Consider the following 18,716-nt stretch of genomic DNA (forward strand, 5'->3'; position numbering starts at 1 on the left):
TAAAGTTAAAGTAGTTAGTAAGTTAGTAGTAAAAGTACTGACAGATAAAGTTAGTTTCGCATAACTCAAGCGCAAAAGCTTCTGTCAAATAATAGAATCTATATTAATANATGTATAATTTTCTCCCCACAACCCCGCAGACAAAAATTAATCTCAACAATGTACCTACCACAGTAACATTTCTGTAGCTTACCGCAGCTTACAAAATGGTGTACGTAAACATCATTTCTTTAGACACACAAAGTAGAAGCACATTTGCCTCCAGCCATGGTCTGAAGTGTCCTCTGCGAAAACACCACAAAGCTCCAGGACGGCGCTTTGACGCGTTTGAAGCTTTCCTGTGTTAATTAAGCTCTAGTTTTGTCGTGCTTGTACGAGTGGTTGGACTTTCGCAAGTTTCTCTAAGTTAGGTTTATTTTTTGAGTATTTTTCCTGTTTTGCTGATACAAAACGATGTAAGAAACTTTATGTTTATATAACGTATAATATGTTCTAAATAGTTTATACTTACGCGTGGTCAATAAACAAATAAGAAGTAATTCATAGACTTGTTATGCTATAGGTATTCTAAGTTTCCACATACTCGGTATCAATAGTTAAACTAGGCGTTTTCAGTTAAGAGAGCTTAACTTGTCAACCAAGAATGCAAACTAGTCTAGAACATTTAAGATATCATTAATTTAATATTATCATTTTTCCCTAAGAAACTAGTACTTAAGGAAAAGCCAAAATGTTACCCTAATTTTCCGCAAGAAAAGCGAACAATGACTAATAATCTGTCACACCAATAAAAAACGTCTTCCATCACGAAGGTAGCGAAACAAAAATATGCGGCATAAAATAAAAATATCTGTTTATTATAGTGACTAGAGTATCTTTGCGTTTAGGTGTTATTTATCACCAACGATCGGGGTTATTGCGTAAATACATCATTCATCGCAATTGCAATCGCTTTGAAATTAAATGGCATTACTGATGTCTTTGATAGCGATTTTATTTTGAAAGCAATTTATTTTGAATGATATATCTTTATTAGTTGCATCGTTCAATTTATTCCTTTTTTATGTCAATTTAGTGAATGAAGAATAATACAAAAACTATTATACCGTGGTCTTAATTTTTTCATTTTTTCAAACTTCAACGCATCATAAAATTCGTATTGCTTGTTATAAAAAAATAAAAAATTATAAGTCCAAAAAACCCTTAAAAAAAGCCTAAAAGTTTTTTTTTTTGGGAACTAGCCTATTATGAAGCATGCCGAATTCACACACATTTTGTAAATATGTAGTTACAAAGTTAAGGATAATATTCTATCAAAAACAGATGTAATGTGCAAGATTAAGCTTCGGCACCATTTAAAAGTCGCTATTGCCATTATAATCGCTATCCATTTGAAAGCGATTGCGATGGATGTGTAAATTAGACGGTGAGGGCGCCATCGCTCCAGTTAATCGCCAGTCATCATCTCCATGAACTCTGGAACGAGAAGGTTCATTTATTATTTCCCGAGCTAAATTCTGGGGAAACTGGAATCATTATTACAGATTTTAATTTCAGAAACAGTATTTTATGGATTAGGGTCTTGATTATTTTGATTGGAATTCTAATCATTCATTTTTAAAGAGACAGTGACAGTTTTCTTCTGTAATCAATCAGAAATGGACTCAATTTGTCTTGTGCTTTAATCAGATAATGGACTGAATGAGCTACAGTGTCAGGTGGTTATTTTAGCTACGATGATGTAGTAAAGTCTAGACTGGACTGGAAAGAGTTATAATTAAGGCTGTAAGCAAAACAACTAGGCTTTCTCACTCACTCTGAAACTACCATTAAAGTCTAGAATTTATAGACCCAGATTAGTTAGTATCAATCTCTGAGGATATCTTGTCGAACTGGTCTCAAGTCATCTAGTAGTTCCAGCACTAATGATGTAGTGGTTTCACAATAAGATTGAATCCATTGGCTATATGCCACTGAACCTATTTTCTCACCAAGTCCAAGGTATGTACCATCAAATTCGACAGACCCAAAGTCGTCAGTATCGATCTCAGCGATCATCTCGTGGAGCTGGTCCGGAGTCAGCTGATCATCGCTGCGAAGACCTGACAGAGTCGAGCAGTTGGAATCACTCCGTCACCTTTAAGATATTTAGCCACTGCCCTTACTGGATAAGTCCACGGTACATACCATCAAATTCCACAGTTCCAGAGTCGTCAGTATCTCGGCGATCATTTCGTTGAGCTGGTCTGGCTGGAGTCAGAAACCTAGTACTCCCAGCACGAGTATAGCAGAGTTTAGTCCGCTGCCTCTACGCTATTTAGCCACTGGGCTTACCAGCGGTTCCAAGGTACTTTTTTTTTAATCCACAACGAGGAAGCTTTTGGCCTGTATCTCACCTGATCGTAAGTGACGATCAGGCCGAAGGTGGAAGCGAGCTTCACCCGGAATCTTCAACCACAGAGGAACTGGCTATCTTACCTCTAACTGCTGGAACACAACAACGCTGTTAACATTGTTGTTATAGCGACAGACTTAGATAAGATGATGGTAGCTAGCCAGGCGGACTTAGAACAAGCCCTACCACCAACCAAACCGAACAGAAAAATCTGCCCCCACTGGGAATCGAACCCGGGACCTCTGTGTCTGAAGCAGATGGTCTTGCCACTAGACCACAGAGGCGGGTACTTACACTTACCATCAAAGTCCACGGTCCCAGAGTCGTCAGTATCGATCTCAGCAATCATTTCGTTGAGCTGGTCTGGAGTCAGCTGGTCATCCAGTGCCGCGAGGATCTCGCGCAGGCTGGATGTGGGTATGTAGCCGTTTCCTGTGAATAAATGTTTTTATTTACATAACTTTTTAGGAGCATACTGCTTTCACATACTCTTTTATCATGTAGAATTACTCTCCTGCAGAGTGTTAACATGAAGTGAGGAGATCGAAATGAGCATTGTGTTTGTGTTTCGTTTTAACATTTTGACAGTCGTATAGAGGATTAGTAATCTAATTTTAATCGATATACGAGTAACTTAGTAGACGATAACCTGATAACTGTAGTTAGTTATAATCGAATTAATTGTCTTGATTGCTTATACTTCTTACACGGCAATAAGCTTTCAAACGCATGAATAAAATAACAATACATTACGATTATTTCACGACAAACCCAACTTTATTTCATTAAAATTTCCCTTTCATTCAAAAATCCTCAACACCAAGCAACAGCAAAACGATTCCAACCCCTCAATCCCAAGGAGAAAGCAAGGTCAAAACTATTTATTTAGTATAATCCTTGTTTACGGACCCACTAGACCAGTAGCTCCACAAACAGCAGGTGAGAACCCCGCAAATAATCTACGGCAAATAGTTGCTTAGAAAGCTTCGCTGGATTGGCCACAGTTTCTTACGCCCGTATTCACAAACGATGCTTGCTTATGTGAAGCAGCAAATCGAACGCACAGCCTTGAATAGAGCTCTGTGATTGGTTCGTGTGTCACCATGTGCGTCCACGCGCACTGCGAGACCACATAGTAATGTTTGAATACGGGCGTTAGACGGCTACTTCAGTTAATGTAGTAAGTAGATAAGTGTATTAATATTTATGAAACTTCCTTTGTAAAATGATAATAAATTAAAAAAAAAAATAGCTGCCCTACTGACCAAAAAGTTCCATAGAAGCTGAAGGAGTAGGTTGAAAGAACAAATCAAAACCGTAATGACAAATTGAATCGCTTTAGCGACTAAAAATTTAAAATAAAGATACGTCTTTCGTTAGTTTTTACTGTAACTTTATGTTACGAGCGACACAAAATATTCTTCTTCCTAAATCGCTTGAACTGTGACAATTTATAAGTAAACTGCCAGTCATTGGACACTTAGGAAAGTTATTGGACAGTTATTTACTGAATTAAAAATAGCATTTATATTACAACAACTGAGAAATTCCGACTGATGGAGATAAAAGGGCGTTTTTTTGAAGGAATATTCATTGTATTTGAAGGAATATTCATTTTAAGAAAATTCAAGGGTTGTTTTGTCCAATGACTGGCAGCGTCCAATGACTGTCGGTTTACCCTACTACTATATCAGAACAGAATTCAGTGACCTGTTACACCTTAAATTATAACTCTTTTATTTAATCCTCTATTAAGTAAATGTATACTTGGGTATTCATTCAGTAATTTTTGAATAATTTTGTAAACAAAAGATAGCTCGCAGTGCTCTACAAAACAATTGAACATCGATAAGAGACAAAATAGTTTCGTGAAATATACAGTTCAAGTATGGTCTTTGTCAAATCGATTTGTTTGCTCTATAGATACATTGTATATACAGCATCATATCGTTATTTTGCCAAGCATTTTATAGCCTTAATCGCGCCCATATCAATAGTCGGGCATCGTTTGGAGAGCGTCCAACGAATCGATGCGAGCAATTATCGCCAAAATTCATTGTTTTTTCGTACTCGTAAATTGAAACAGCATTACAATAACGGTTTACAGTAGGCAGTAGTGTGGCAACATTGATTTAAAACTACGAAGTGATATACAAACAAAGTCCTACCAGCAACTATCTCAACAACTTTTTCAAAGTTATAAGAAAATAATTAAACAGTTTGTTACTAAACAAAAACTTTGCAAAAATCTAGATCTTCCAAATAGTTAGTCATTAGCAAATAAGAATAAATGTGACAACACTATAAATATTATTGTAGTTTTTCAACGAATCGAGACACAAAAGAAATATTGTTAGGTACCGTGGTCTCATACCACTTAATATGCTTTTACAAGATATTTCTTTAGAATAAGATCATCAATCATCAATATTATGGAATTGATGAACGACTTAGGCAGCATTTTAAAAATATTTTTTTTTTTAATTAAAGCTCTATCAATTTTTCTCTCAAAAAGAAAATATTTACAATTCCTATAGTTCAACATTTTAATTACATTTCATGCAAAAGTCATCCCGTTAACAATTTATATCATTTTAAATAGCAATTCAATTCACTCGCTCATGATTTACGATGCCCATTTATGTTTCAATGTTTAATCAAACTACTTATGTTTTCATGCGGCCCAATATTTATTGTTATTTAATGAGAGAGAATCAACTGCATTGAAATTTTATTTATTTTTAAACAGCGTTATACCAAGTTGCTTGCTAGCTTTGCGTGAAAACAAATGACATGAGTATTCTTTCAGGCAAAATTTATTTGAGTAAAAATGTTCAGTAACGGATGCGCGTTCAATTAAATCTACAGGAATAGTTTATCAGTTTAAAAAAAAAAGAAACGTTATGAGTAGGGACTGTAGTTATTTTACCTACCAAACAGCTGGCTTAACTATTAATAGGTCATACAAGCATACATACACATTATTTAGCATGTTTTCAACATGAAAACTTATAACGCAAAAAATCACTAAAACGATCTGGTTAAAAATGTATCGGACATATAAACTGACATGTTGGTTTTAAAACGATTTAGCTAGCATGTTGCTGTACACCCGTGTTGCTGAGTGCTATCAGCACGATCGAAATACAAAGCGTGTTTAGTTACTATAGTTTGGGCCAGTAGACTTGCTTACTAAGTGGGGAAATAGCTTAACAAATATCGCTTATCTTGTGTATAGGTATAGTATCTCAGTACCTCTAGCATGAGAGTATTTCTCAAAAAAAATGTACGTAACGAAACAGTAGTAACGAAATAGTAAGGCCATAAGGCTTGTTATACATTGGCGAAATATTGTAAATGCTCTTCATTTATTCAATTCGAAATATTTGTAAGTATGCACCCAAATACGGGGTAATATTAAAGGGTTAGAAATAAAATAAGGGAGTAATCATTCATACTATTTTAATAAAATTATTTTTGTTCCATCATGTTTATCCATTTTGAGTCGTTCTCTGTAAGCTTTTTGCCTTTCGGCATTGGTTTTTGGCGGCATTCCTAAAAAAACAAAAGAAGTAATCACATAAAAACGTAATCTAAATGATTTGATAATTTTTTGCTGGTGGCACTTCTGTAAAGCAGATAGTATCCAATCCTTTTGTTATTAACGCTCTATATTTTTTGAAATAATTAGACATTTCTCTCACTTTAAGCGGCATTGGATTTTTCATCGGATTTTGAAACTGTTACAGATATATTAAAGATGATCCCATATTTATGTCATTGTCAATATCAGTATTATGATCACAATTCTTTTTATTTTATTCATGACCTTTTAGACCAGTTGGACACATTAGATAGCTTCTTGTAGTATCGTGCAATATATTTTTAACTTTTAATTAAAATCTAGTCATACTGTAGCAATTTGGACGATTTATTTTATTTACAAGATCGGTATCTTATTGTCTATGATGACCGCAATCAACATCACTATTACGTGGATTTCTAACAATGAAGTACGGCATTGCCTTGTGCCGATTTTACATAGATTTTATCGACACAAATTATGGAACTTCATAGGATATGGAGCAGGCCACGCCCTAAAATGTCCGGATGTCGTCATAGTATTATGGAATACATATAAAAGACTTTTATTATTTCATTTTCTAATCCTCAAGTGTCCATTACAATCTAATTAATATTTATGTATTCAAAAAGTAAGAGATCAATTTTGATACTTTACTGCTGTGCCCAGGAATCTGAGGCCGTTTCTGACAATGTCCTTTCATTATTTGTATAGACTATTTAAATAGTACTTACAAATCCTTAAATATTTTGCTCTTCAAAAGCCTCTACATGTCTCATAATCTTTTTACCCTACCAACGCTTCGAGACCAACATTTGGCAAGTGCTGTGAAGTTAAATTCATTGTCATACTCAAATATTTTTAACTAGCGTCCGCCCGCGACTTCGTACGCGTGGATCTCGTTTTACTAAAAATCTGAACCGCGTAAGATAGATGAAGGGGGTTCATCTATCTTACGCGGTTCAGATTTTTTCATACAAATGTTTTTTCTCGCTAACTCCCGTTCCCGTGGGAATTTTGCAATATCCTGTTGTAACTAAGCTTTAAGTTTACTAAGGTACCTGCATGCCAAATTTCAAGAGTCTATCTTACGCGGTTTAGATTTTTTCATACAAATGTTTTTTCCCACTAACTCCCGTTCCCGTGGGAATTTTCCAATATCCTGTTGTAACTAAGCTTTAAGTTTACTAAGGTACCTCCATGCCGAATTTCAAGCGTCTAACTTAAGCGGTTTAGATTTTTCATACAAAAGTGTTTTCCCGCTAATTCCCGTTCCCGTGGGAATTCCTAAGTATCCTATAACCCGCCCAGGAGTATGAAGAATAATTGTACCAAGTTTCGTTAAAATCCGTCGAGTAGTTTTTGTTTCTATAAGGAACATACAGACAGACAGACAGACAGACAGACAGACAGACAGACAAAAATTTTACTGATTGCATTTTTGGCATCAGTATCGATCACTAATCAACCCCTGATAGTTATTTTGAAAATATATTTCATGTACAGAATTGACCTCTCTACAGATTTATTATAAGTATAGATTAGAAGGCGATGCTTTTCATAGCTTTACAATTTTTGAGATGAGAGCACAATAAGGAAATATTTTGTTTGGTAAAATTACGTCAATACACGAATAAAATTACATTATCATGCTATGGTCCTTACTACGGTAGTACGAGTACGGTAGTCCTTTTATGACAGGATAGCACACCCTGGCCAAAAAGCTAGTTTTAAGCCCACCAATCCAAGGTTAAGTGGATAATTTAGGCTCTACTTTTCGTTAGCTTACTATGGCCAGTCTAAAATTTGCCAAACAAATCCCCCGGGCGTCGGTTTGTTTGTTGACAAACAGCAACTGCTTTCATGTCCGTCGGCCAATTTAGCTGGTATCAGTGAGTACAAGGGCGTTACGTAACTTTGTATACTCGTTGCACATACACTTTAAATTGGCAGTTTAGTTGCTTTCAGTAGTCATTAATTTTGTTTTTTTAAGAGACACGTTACGAGATCGAATCAGAAATGAGGAGATCCGTAAACGAACTAAAGTCGCTGACATAGCCCGACGGATTAGCAAGCTGAAGTGGCAATGGACAGGGCACATAGTACGCGGAACTGACGGCCGATGGGGCAGCAAGGTTCTGGAGTAGAGGCTGCGTACCGGAAAACGCAGCGTGGGACGTCCACCCACAAGGTGGACTGACGACATCATAAAGGTTGTAGCAGGAAGGCGCTGGACGCAGACCGCTACCAACCGGGCAACATAGAACGAATTGGAGGAGGCCTATGTTCAGCAGTGGACGTCTTATGGCTGAGATGATGATGATGAAGAGACGTCAACAAGTAGGACCTACTCATGCTAAGAGATTTAGCTAGAACGGTAGTAGAACACTGTTTCATAATATATGTTTTCATGATTAAGAGGGATAATCTCAGGTCATTAAAATGGATCGTTTTATCTTTTTTAAAAGGGTTCGTTATCAATTATAATGTAAAGGGGTTTTAAGGTGAAATATAATTTATTTTGACTTTAAACTCGTAAGTCTCATATTTTGGAAAAACCAAACAACATTCCAGTTACTGGCTCTAAGCGGCGTTTGCCTTTACATTATTTTATGAAATGAATTTTATTGTCCTTTACATTTTATGAAAAAAATCTCATATTTTCCATACACGTGTGTTCCTGGCTACCTGTTTGTGACAGTCGTTTATCAACACGCTCCCAGCTCTTCACAAAATGCAAATCGGAAAACTTTTCAGCGCGTGTTTGAAAATAACATATTTTATAGGTACTAGCTTCCACGCTTCGCCCGTGGATTTTGATCCGTCACGAGTTTGAGTCACATTTTCATGAGCATTTTTAATAAAACCGTTGATGTTTTTCTATAAAATTAGCCTAATTTTCTTCTGTATAACATCAGCATCATATTGAAAGGGCCATCAAAATAAGTTTAGCTTTTACGGAGAAATTAAATAAATTCAATTAATTTTACACCCCTCACCAACTATGGTTTACCAGTTAACCATCTTTCTTACAAGTTATTCACGAGTACTACGATGACAATGCGGATGCGGGCAGCGCAGGACCGGTTCTTATGGAAAGCCTTGGGGGAGGCCTTTGTCCAGCAGTGGACGTGATTTGGCTGAAACGAACGTACTATGATGGCAATAATATTATTTTCCCGCAAAAACAAAGATGTTTCCCCTTGGGAAAAACGAGTCGTATAGCAATCTTTCATGTCATACCCACAAATCATATCGCTTCCTCAAAACTGCGGAGTCAAAGCTTACTGCGTTCCATTTCACACAGATTAGGCACTCTGAGCGTTTGATGTGAGCGGAACTGAGGGGCATCGGTTCGAATTCAAATTTGGAATGGAACTCTGTGCTTACCATGAGTTTACGTTTATAGGTGTGCTCGCTAGCGACTGCGTAAAAAAATGACATTAATTAGTATGACATATTGTGCAGCGCCCCTAGCGGCTACTTTCATGAAACAAAATCTTCATAGAGATTTTTGACGTAATCGCTAGCGAGCACACCTAACGTAAACTCATGGTAGGTACACTGAGGACTTGGATCCTCAGTGAAGCAGCTATAGATTAAAATTTAGAAGTTTTATGTAGATCTTTTTCGGGATTTTGTTTTTAATATAAAAAGTTTGTCTTATATTCACAAACGTTGCTTGCTTAACACGTTGAGTGCGAAACCAGGTCTATAGACCTTGTGTACGTCTCGCTTACCGTGCGGCTAAGAAAATTATAGTCTTCCTTGTCGTGCGAAAGGCATAACTTCAATTGGGTCCGGTGTAGGAAAGTGATGAATATATATCTATGATGTATTCTTAAAATAGAATCCAATAATGTACCTACCTTAATACCAGGTTTTTAGACCTGGTACCGCACGGAAGTAATAAAATGTCTTCACAATGCGAAACCAGGTCGAAGCACCTTGTACTCTGCGCACCTGGTACCGCACCCCATGCTAGCTTCGTGCAGCCAGTGTTGCCTCGCATTAGTAAGAAACGCACATGTCGACATGGCGTCAAGAGAAACAAACAAAATCAAAACTGCAAATTGATTATAATTTAATTTGCTACACGATTTATTGCTAATTTAAATAATGTTTTTCGTGACAAACATTTGAAGTTGTAACTAATATGTTTTCTTTAAATATAGCTTTTTTAAGTATTTATGCACGTATGTCTTATTTGTAAAATATTTAGACTAAATTGTTAAAACATCTTTGTTTGTTACTTTTTTAAATTTTTATTAAAACTTAATTTAAACTATCGATATTTGTATTTCACATCCCTAGAATACCCACCAGACTTCCCTACTTCAGTGCGGCACAGGGTGCATAAGCCTTGTATTTTGAATATAGCTATAATTTTTATACTAAACAAGTTATTCACGAACGCCTTCAGGTGTATGTCAATAAATGCATTATTATTAATATTCAAAGAAAAAAACACAATATCTATTAACATGAAGCCAAAAATAAAATTAATATATTTTAAATATTACAAGGTCTTTAAGCCTTGTGCCGCCACAATGTAAGTTTTAATACCAGGTTTACAGACCTTGTACCGAAGGAATGGAAAGTATTAGAAAGTTACTGCCGCAGCAAAGGTGTTAAGTGAAGCAGCAAATCGAGCGCACAGCGTTGAATAAAGCTCGGTGATTGGTTCGTGTGTCATAACGTGCGTGCACGCGCACTGTGAGACCTCATTGTAATGTTTGTGAATAAAGGCGAGAATCTCTTATGTTATTTATACATCATAGCGCTTCTCCAAACCGACTGTATCCCATTTCACGCCGATTATGCTCTGCGTTGAACCGTTTCATGTGAGCGGAACTGATTCTGAGTGGCCCTCGGACAGTTTATGGGACAGGACATAAATTAGGACTTCCAAGGGTCTGCTAGGGCTTCCTTTTGATGTATGTCAGTGAAATTGCAAGATAAAGTAAATGGAGGATTAGAAAGAGAAATACACTGACAAATAAAACTACACTGTAGGTACTGGAGAGTTAACCTAATGACGTATGTTAAAAGGTGATGGAGTGGACTGTATGTTGCTGGGATAGGCTTGCTGGTGGTGATTAATGCAAGAAGCAAAGGAAAAACAAAAGGACCGAAACAGTGTATTTGCTCAAGACAAAAAAATAGACCGGCGCAAGAGCCGGTAAAAAAGCAACTTCAAAAATCCAGAAACAATAATTAAAAAAAGTAAAAAACCATAAATATTATCAAAAAAGGATTGCTGGCCAATCTGCCAGCAACAACGTCTTTCCGGCAAAATAAAAATAAAACAAATAAGTACTTAGCTATTAACAGTCTTAACTGTAGGACTGTAGGGATAGACTTATCTCTATTACGAATAATTACTTTTTCCCCTAGATGTTTAGAATAATATGTTGCATCGTACTTACTTGTGACCATTACTCAATATGTTTTTATCTGGCTCACAGACAACTTACGGAGCTGACATCGTGACATCTTATATTTATGATTGTAGGCGCTATTTAACATTAAAAGTATAAAGTAAAGAGGAAGCTGTTATTAAGGAATAGTTTCTATCACTGACCTTCTTTATCGTAGAGTCTAAAGGCTTCCTTCAGCTCCTTCTGTAAGGCTTCGTCATCCTCGTCCAGGAAATGGGTGGCCACGCGAAGGAAAGAGTCGAAATTCAGCTTGCCACTGCCTGAAAGTAAACAAAAACATATGTAGGTATTTACTTTCTCAAAAAAGTTTGAAAGATGTTAGTTTAGTCTGGGCGCAGACCATCGATTTTTCGTCGGCCGATAGTTAATTCAGGCAGTTGATCAGTATGGGCATGATGGAAGTGCACATTACCCCGATTTGATTTGGCCGATTCTTCATACAATTTAAAATCGGGCACAACTATCGGCCAACTAAAAATCGGTGGTCTGCGCCTAGTCATAAGGACAACCTTAACCCGATATTTTTTTATTTCTTAAAAATAATTGCCTGAATTTTCTTTCAATTTTGTATTTCTTTAAAATGTCAGTTTTGTTTGGTACAATAGTCTAACTACATTTAATTGATTACCTCAAACCATTAACCGCATGACTGATCTTTTGGGAGTAAGCGAGTCTTTTTTTGACGTAACGTTACAAAGTCTACTAAAAAGTAAACAACATCAACTATATTATTATAACACAGAAATATTTAAATGTGAGAGACAGTTATGACAACTGAAAATTTACTAAAACTAATCTTTTAGTGAGTCAAGTGTTACAGCACTCAAAACTAAGCATAAACTGTGCTCTTAACTAACCGCACCAGTTAACTGGGGCTGTTAACTCAACTGCTAGCATTAAGAGTTTCTGCAAGTTTACAGCAAATATAGAACAGGCAGGTCATATTTTGTAAAAAAATAGTTTTAGAAACTCGTTGAAGTCAACCACTGGATTTTTCCAATTTAAGTTTCGAGCTCAGGTTTCAAACTTTGGCCGTTTATCGCATCCACGATGTATTGATATTACTGAAAGACTGTAATTTCAGCTGATGTGCCATCCTTCTTAATGTTCGGTGCTATACTTAATGCAGATTCTTTTATTTAAATCAGCTAACGAAAGAAAAAGATGGAGTTTTTTATATGAAACAGGCACACATCATATTCACAACGTAATTTTTGTGAGAATTAAAATGTAAAATTTTTAGCACAGCCTCATGCGACCAGCATAATTGCTGCAGCTGGCTCATATATTCTGGCTGTGTCGCTTATTAGTGTAACGGACTTATCTCCAGCCATTACGCTTGTCGCTAGAGATAAGAGTCGGATGTGGTGACATTACGAGCCTCGCTTAGTGATAGTTACCAGTGTGCTTACCATGAGTTTACGTTAGGCGTGGTCGCAGCGACTGCGTAAAAAAGTCATTCTTTTAAATCCATAACGAGGAAGCTCTTGGCCAGTATCTCACCTGATGGTAAGTGATGATCAGGCCGAAGGTGGAAGCGAGCTTCACCCGGAATCCTCAACCACGGAGCAACTGGCTATCTTACCTCTAACTGCCGGAACACAACAATACTGTTAACATTGTTGTAATGGCGACAGACTTAGGTAAGATGGTGGTAGCCAGGCGGACTTAGAACAAGCCCTACCACCAACCAAAACCGAACAGAAAAATCTGCCCTCACTGGGAATCGAACCCGGGACCTCTGCGTAAATGTATGACATATTGTGCAGCGCCCCTACCGGCTACTTTCAAGAAATAAAATCTTCATAGAGTTTTTTGACGTACTCGCGAGCAGACTTAACGTAAACTCATCGTAAGCACACAGTTATAATCACGAGTGGTGTTGATGATTTTACTGCGCTAGGGGAACTGAATTGCGATTGCGGTCAAATACCTGCCTTGGCTAGCATAAAAAAAAAAATTGAATGTTTTATGAAGTTGGCGGTTACTAAAGCTGTTTTGTAGATTCAGGAAACTGGATTAACAGTTAATGCCTAATTATGAAGTTAGAATGCTTGTACAAATTATAGTTAGTTAATTGTAACATAGCAAACCTCAAATATTTCAATAGATTTTAATATTGTACATGCTTTGTACGTACATTGGCATAAATAGCTTGTTATTATTTGTTAATTATAACAGAAATAAAATGACCTGAATATAGGTCAATACTCTCTGACTCTCTGTATGTTGAAACTACATTTAAATTATTAATACACAAATATTATTTAACGCCAACTTTAGCCGTCCAAAATGAAATTAAACTTGGTGATTCATTAAAATTCAGCAATTACTACACTGAAATCAACTGTATTTCAATTATTATAAATTAATTCCGTTCACAATATTTTATTATGTTTAAAATAGTGTTGTATTTTCATTATTGCCAACAAACCTAAAAAGAAGTCTAATAACTTCTAATAAAATGTATTTTTAGACCTTTTTGGTGCTTTGTGTGAACACTAAAAAAAAGATAATAATGATGCCAAATGTTAATTTCATAAAGTAAAAAATATACCTAAAGTACCAAACACAAAATTTGCACTAAAAAAACTAACGACCAACTCAAAAATCCAACTCTAATAAGAGAAAAACTTTTAAATATGAACAAAATATCCCTAAAGTATAGCAATGGCGAAACCCCGAAGTCCTGACGTGTGGAAACAAAAATCTAATCACGGAATCGACCCACGAGTTTTTGCCACAGTTTGAACAGTTCAAAAGTTGTGGGACAGTAGGGATGTGTGAACTTTTGGAATCTTCTGGTACTGACGGACGAGGATTGTGATTTGGAATAAAAATGTGGGGCTGACTTTTGATTGATTTAGGAAATATAGCGCCATTTTCAGTCGAGTTGAACCATTATTATATCAAGGGTTCATGTTCTATTTACATTAAGCGACATCATGGGTGATATTGAGTTATATTATAAGTAGCACGGGTAAAGGATTAAGTGGATGGTATGAGAGTGTAATTTATGCTCGTGGATATTTTAATTTAAAAACACGGCTTACTTTGAGATCATGCAGTGTATCAACTGTATTTTTTATGATTTTAATATCATTTATGAAAAATGTATTTTTTTTTCATTTCAGGACAAAATATTATCATAAAAATTACTTATTGTATACTTACAGGGTCATAAGTTGAGACTAAGTTTAAGATCACCACCTTTGTACACTTATGAAGCAATAACTAAATGATTATGATTATGATTAAATCTTGGCGGTCTTTAGAATTTAGGATACTACTAGATTAAAAATTATAATCTGAATGTCAGTCCCTAAAAACAGGGTAGGTACATCTCTACCGACTTTCCTTCGATCGAGTAGGGTTGGTAGCGTCTAGTAACTAGACTCAAGTTTGGTTTATCACGATTGACTTCGGTTGTAAAATCGTCCTAAATATGATATCAAAATCTAGTACCCAAACTTAGTTACAGCTTTCTCTAGACTTGATTAGATACGAAGATATAAAACGTTAATGTCTCGGCTATAAACAATAAAATTTTAATTTTAGTTCGATTTCGATAAAATTTGAGTAGATAAATAAATCAGGTTTTCATATCAGTTGACGCTCGATTAAATTCAGTGATTATTATACTCCCATTGCACTCGCACTTTACCTACCAATTTTTTACTGAATAACAGTTGGTTTAACCTTAATTATTACATAATCAAAAATCAAACTAAAATGCAGGTGACCACAAGTAAAAAAGTTAAAACTAGGAGCAACTCTTTTTAAATAGATGGACTTTCCTCTTAAATAGAAGAACTTTTAACATTAATATGATTTTTAGATTACTATTGTTTTATTACGAATTCACATTTCCACCCATTATGTGAATCAGTGTTATTTTAGAACGATTTCAAAACACAACCGTGTCAAATGGTTTACTTGTGAACAAACAAAGTGTTTACTGGCCAGTGTTACTAAAATGAATTGCATTAAATATTGTTTGGAATGCGAAATGTTTTTGGCGCCAGCACTTAATACGAGTATAATACATTTCATGTATTATGTATGATACATAGATAAATACGATTGTAGGTACATTAGCATACACGTATAAGCGGTTGTACTCATAATAGTTTGCTTATAATTTCTGTTCCCAGTAGAATTAGAGCCCATAATAGCTGTCAATGTAGATTTTCAAAGGAGTTGTGTACAAAAAAAAAACAGATTCCATTTTTTGAGGTAGTCATGACTTTATTATCCACGTTAAAGACTTCTTAGTTTTAGAACAAAACTACATTTTCTATACATAGAGTGTAAGTTTAGTAGTGACTGCGACTAATAGAGGGCGTTGTACCGTTTTTAGAACGCAGTAATGTTCTACTTATTACTTCATTGTTTTAGACCTTTAAAAAACTGCATTGGAATTCCATATTTTCTAGGATACATTAATTAGCTATTATTTTTTAATTTATTTACCAAATAAAACCCGTTATAACAAAATAACACCAAACGATTGACGCTAGTAACAAGTTTTCTTTTCATTCGCTTCTAACTTCTGTAACACCTTCCAAAATTGGTGATAATCTTTTATTCGTTTAGGGTCAGGTAGATAATGACCTAGATTTCCTGCTTCGTAGAGAAATTCTCCCGGGTCGGTGAGGTTATAATGAGTCCGTTTCGACCCTTCTTGGACAATAAAATTAAAGGCTGAATCAGCGCGAGGTTGAATACTTATCTTTATCCTCATAAGTGAGCTAGCGACCTAAAAATAAATCTCTATTTTTAGTAAAAAAAATGAAAACCTTCCATGTGTGTGAAAATTGGGGAATTACCCTTAAAATAAATGAACGCTTTGACACAAGATACAAGAATAGTATTATCACACATAGAGACCAGACTATTCTATAAATATAAACTGACGTATATTGAACAATTTTATTTATTGAAAATCGATTCCAACATTAGTCGTAGGTAGTAAACTTGGCACCGATAATCCCTTGTCCGTTCTGTGTTCTATTCTTTGCCAGTCTTGGCATATGACAAATAAACCAGAGATTTGATGAGGCAGTTATATCACGGAACTGTGTCAGGGCCGCTGTAAAGCTGCCTCAAACTCTTAGATTGTCCCCTCTTGTATTATAAAGGACGTAGCACACTTATCGACCCGCAAAGGGATCAACACCGTATCAACTCGAGGCGGTAGTATTCTTTGTATGAAACTCCATACTGCAACGCACACTTATCCGCACCGTAACGTAAGCGCCTCAGCACACAATTGACAGCGCGTGAGAGGCGATGACAGCTCGCGAAAGCGATACGGTGTTTATCCTTTTCCGAGTTGATAAGTGTGTTTCGTCCTTTAGGGTGAACTGCGTATTTATGAGATAGTCCCGGTTTATTCTTTGCCATTCTTTGGGACGATAAATCTGCCTATGAAATAGGAAATGGTTTGAGATTATAAAAACAACAGACAAGTCAAGTGGTTAGAGTTCCAGAATAAAATTATTAGGTTTTTGATCCCTGAATAGAGCTTGGCTTTTGGTCTGATTATTCACTTTTCATCATGGTATTTTGGTCAAGGTATTAGTCTACTGATCTAGTTACAATATAATTATGTTAAGTTTAGGACTGAGTTAGGAATTAAGCCACATCATAAACAGTTTATCAACAAATGTTGCCTAATGAATACATGTCTTTAACTTATTTTTGCATTATTTCATAGATTGCTAAACACACTATAACCACATTAAACTGATAATCAGAACAAAATGGTATAATAGCTACGTTAAAACAGCAAAGGATATCTTATTGTAACAATCAAATCAAATTAAAAAGAACTTATTTTTACTCGTAAACTCTGTTAGTGACTTCTAATCTTCTTCTAAATAAAAATGAATTGATGTTCGTTAGTCTGATTAAAACTCGAGAACGGCTGGGCCGATTGAGTTGATTTTGGTTTTAAAATGTTTGTCGTAGTCCAGGGTAGGTCTAAACGGTGAGCAAATACGCGCGCGATATTGTTTTTCTGTGACAGACAAAATTCCACGCGGGCGAAGCCGCGGGCGGAAAGCTAGTTTTTAATAAAAATAATAAACTCTACTGCAATCGCAATAAATTCCCAGTCAAGTTTTTTGTGTTGAATTGGGCTAGAACACAGGTGTTCCATGTAGGTACTATTGCCGCTTTTTTCGGTTTTATTCTGGTGAAATACTGCGAGAATTTAAACGGCAAGTTTATGTCCTTTCTGAGTCTAATAAACTTGATAAAGTGGTTCTCCCGATGTATTAGTGGCTTTCCTATCGAAGATTGCCGTCTCAATTTTGGCAAAAAATAGCTTAGGGATTGCTTCAAATTATGTAGGTACCACTCCAATAGGCTTAGTTTTTGTCACTATTGTCTTTCCAAAAATTGTAATAGGAAAACTAATTATTCAGGCAAAGTGAACATCTAAAACAAAGGTGATCCGTCTGTTCGTTTGCCTCCTGTCACATAAAAAAAGGATTGCATGCATCGTAGAATTGACTTTAATCTATCTGACTATTTTGTACTTGTTTTTCGCATATAAAAAAATGATAATATCATATTATCATTGTAAGATTTGATAATTTTTAAACAAATAATGACACAATAAGGTTAAATAGGTACAATATTTCCAAAAGTTTGAATTTTATTATTTACGTTTGTGTAGTTGTGGTCGAATTTCACGAACTTATCAAGCTACAACCACTACCATACTCATAAGTGTTTTAGTCGTGGATCACTACTAAAACACCAGGTGATATATTCAAGAACCGATCCCGTGACCCTCTAACGCTCACCACTGGCCCTCGTTAATGGTACCCAAGTTTAATCTTAACTTTAGATCATTCCTTAAGACGTATTAACTCCAGTTACACGCGGCGCCGTTTGTATGCAAATTGTGACAATACCTCTGGGATGTACGATGATGTCGACTCTACACGAAACTTTGAAGTTTTAGAGGTGTAGTTTTGTACTAATTGTTTGGAGCAGTTTGTGGTTTTAAGGATAAAGGACAAGGTATATTTTTCATTTAGCTTTTTTAAGTCACGTGAATGTCGACTGGTCGATTCGAAACATATGATAGCAGCGAAGACTACTCAGAAGACCTATACAAGATGTTCAGATAAAAACTCTGTTACAGTTACCTACAATAACGGAAAAGTAAAGTAGGTACCTACCTAATGAAAGCAAGATTAGTTTATATGTAAGTTTTGCTCGAAAATTCAAATCCTTCTACGAGTATTTTGTAATCATACCTCTATCAATATTGATTTATTTA

The 18,716-nt window shown here is 35.7% G+C and overlaps 1 protein-coding gene across 1 annotated transcript in view; it reads right to left on the bottom strand.

The window, feature by feature from the left end:
- Positions 1-569: 569 nt before the first annotated feature.
- Positions 570-18,716, bottom strand: part of LOC114355036 (troponin C) — a 29,483-nt gene continuing 11,336 nt past the window's right edge. Inside the window, exons 4-6 of the mRNA XM_028307691.1 lie at positions 11,563-11,679; positions 2,696-2,827; positions 570-1,476 (exon numbers count right to left, since the gene is read on the bottom strand). Coding sequence (XP_028163492.1) covers positions 1,448-1,476; positions 2,696-2,827; positions 11,563-11,679 — 278 coding nt within the window. The 3' untranslated portion in view covers positions 570-1,447. The remainder of the gene's footprint in view (positions 1,477-2,695; positions 2,828-11,562; positions 11,680-18,716) is intronic.

This window comes from Ostrinia furnacalis, unplaced genomic scaffold, assembly GCF_004193835.3.
Source record: "Ostrinia furnacalis isolate ACB-3 unplaced genomic scaffold, ASM419383v2 OfSCF2311, whole genome shotgun sequence".
In the NCBI taxonomy this organism is placed as follows: domain Eukaryota; kingdom Metazoa; phylum Arthropoda; class Insecta; order Lepidoptera; family Crambidae; genus Ostrinia; species Ostrinia furnacalis.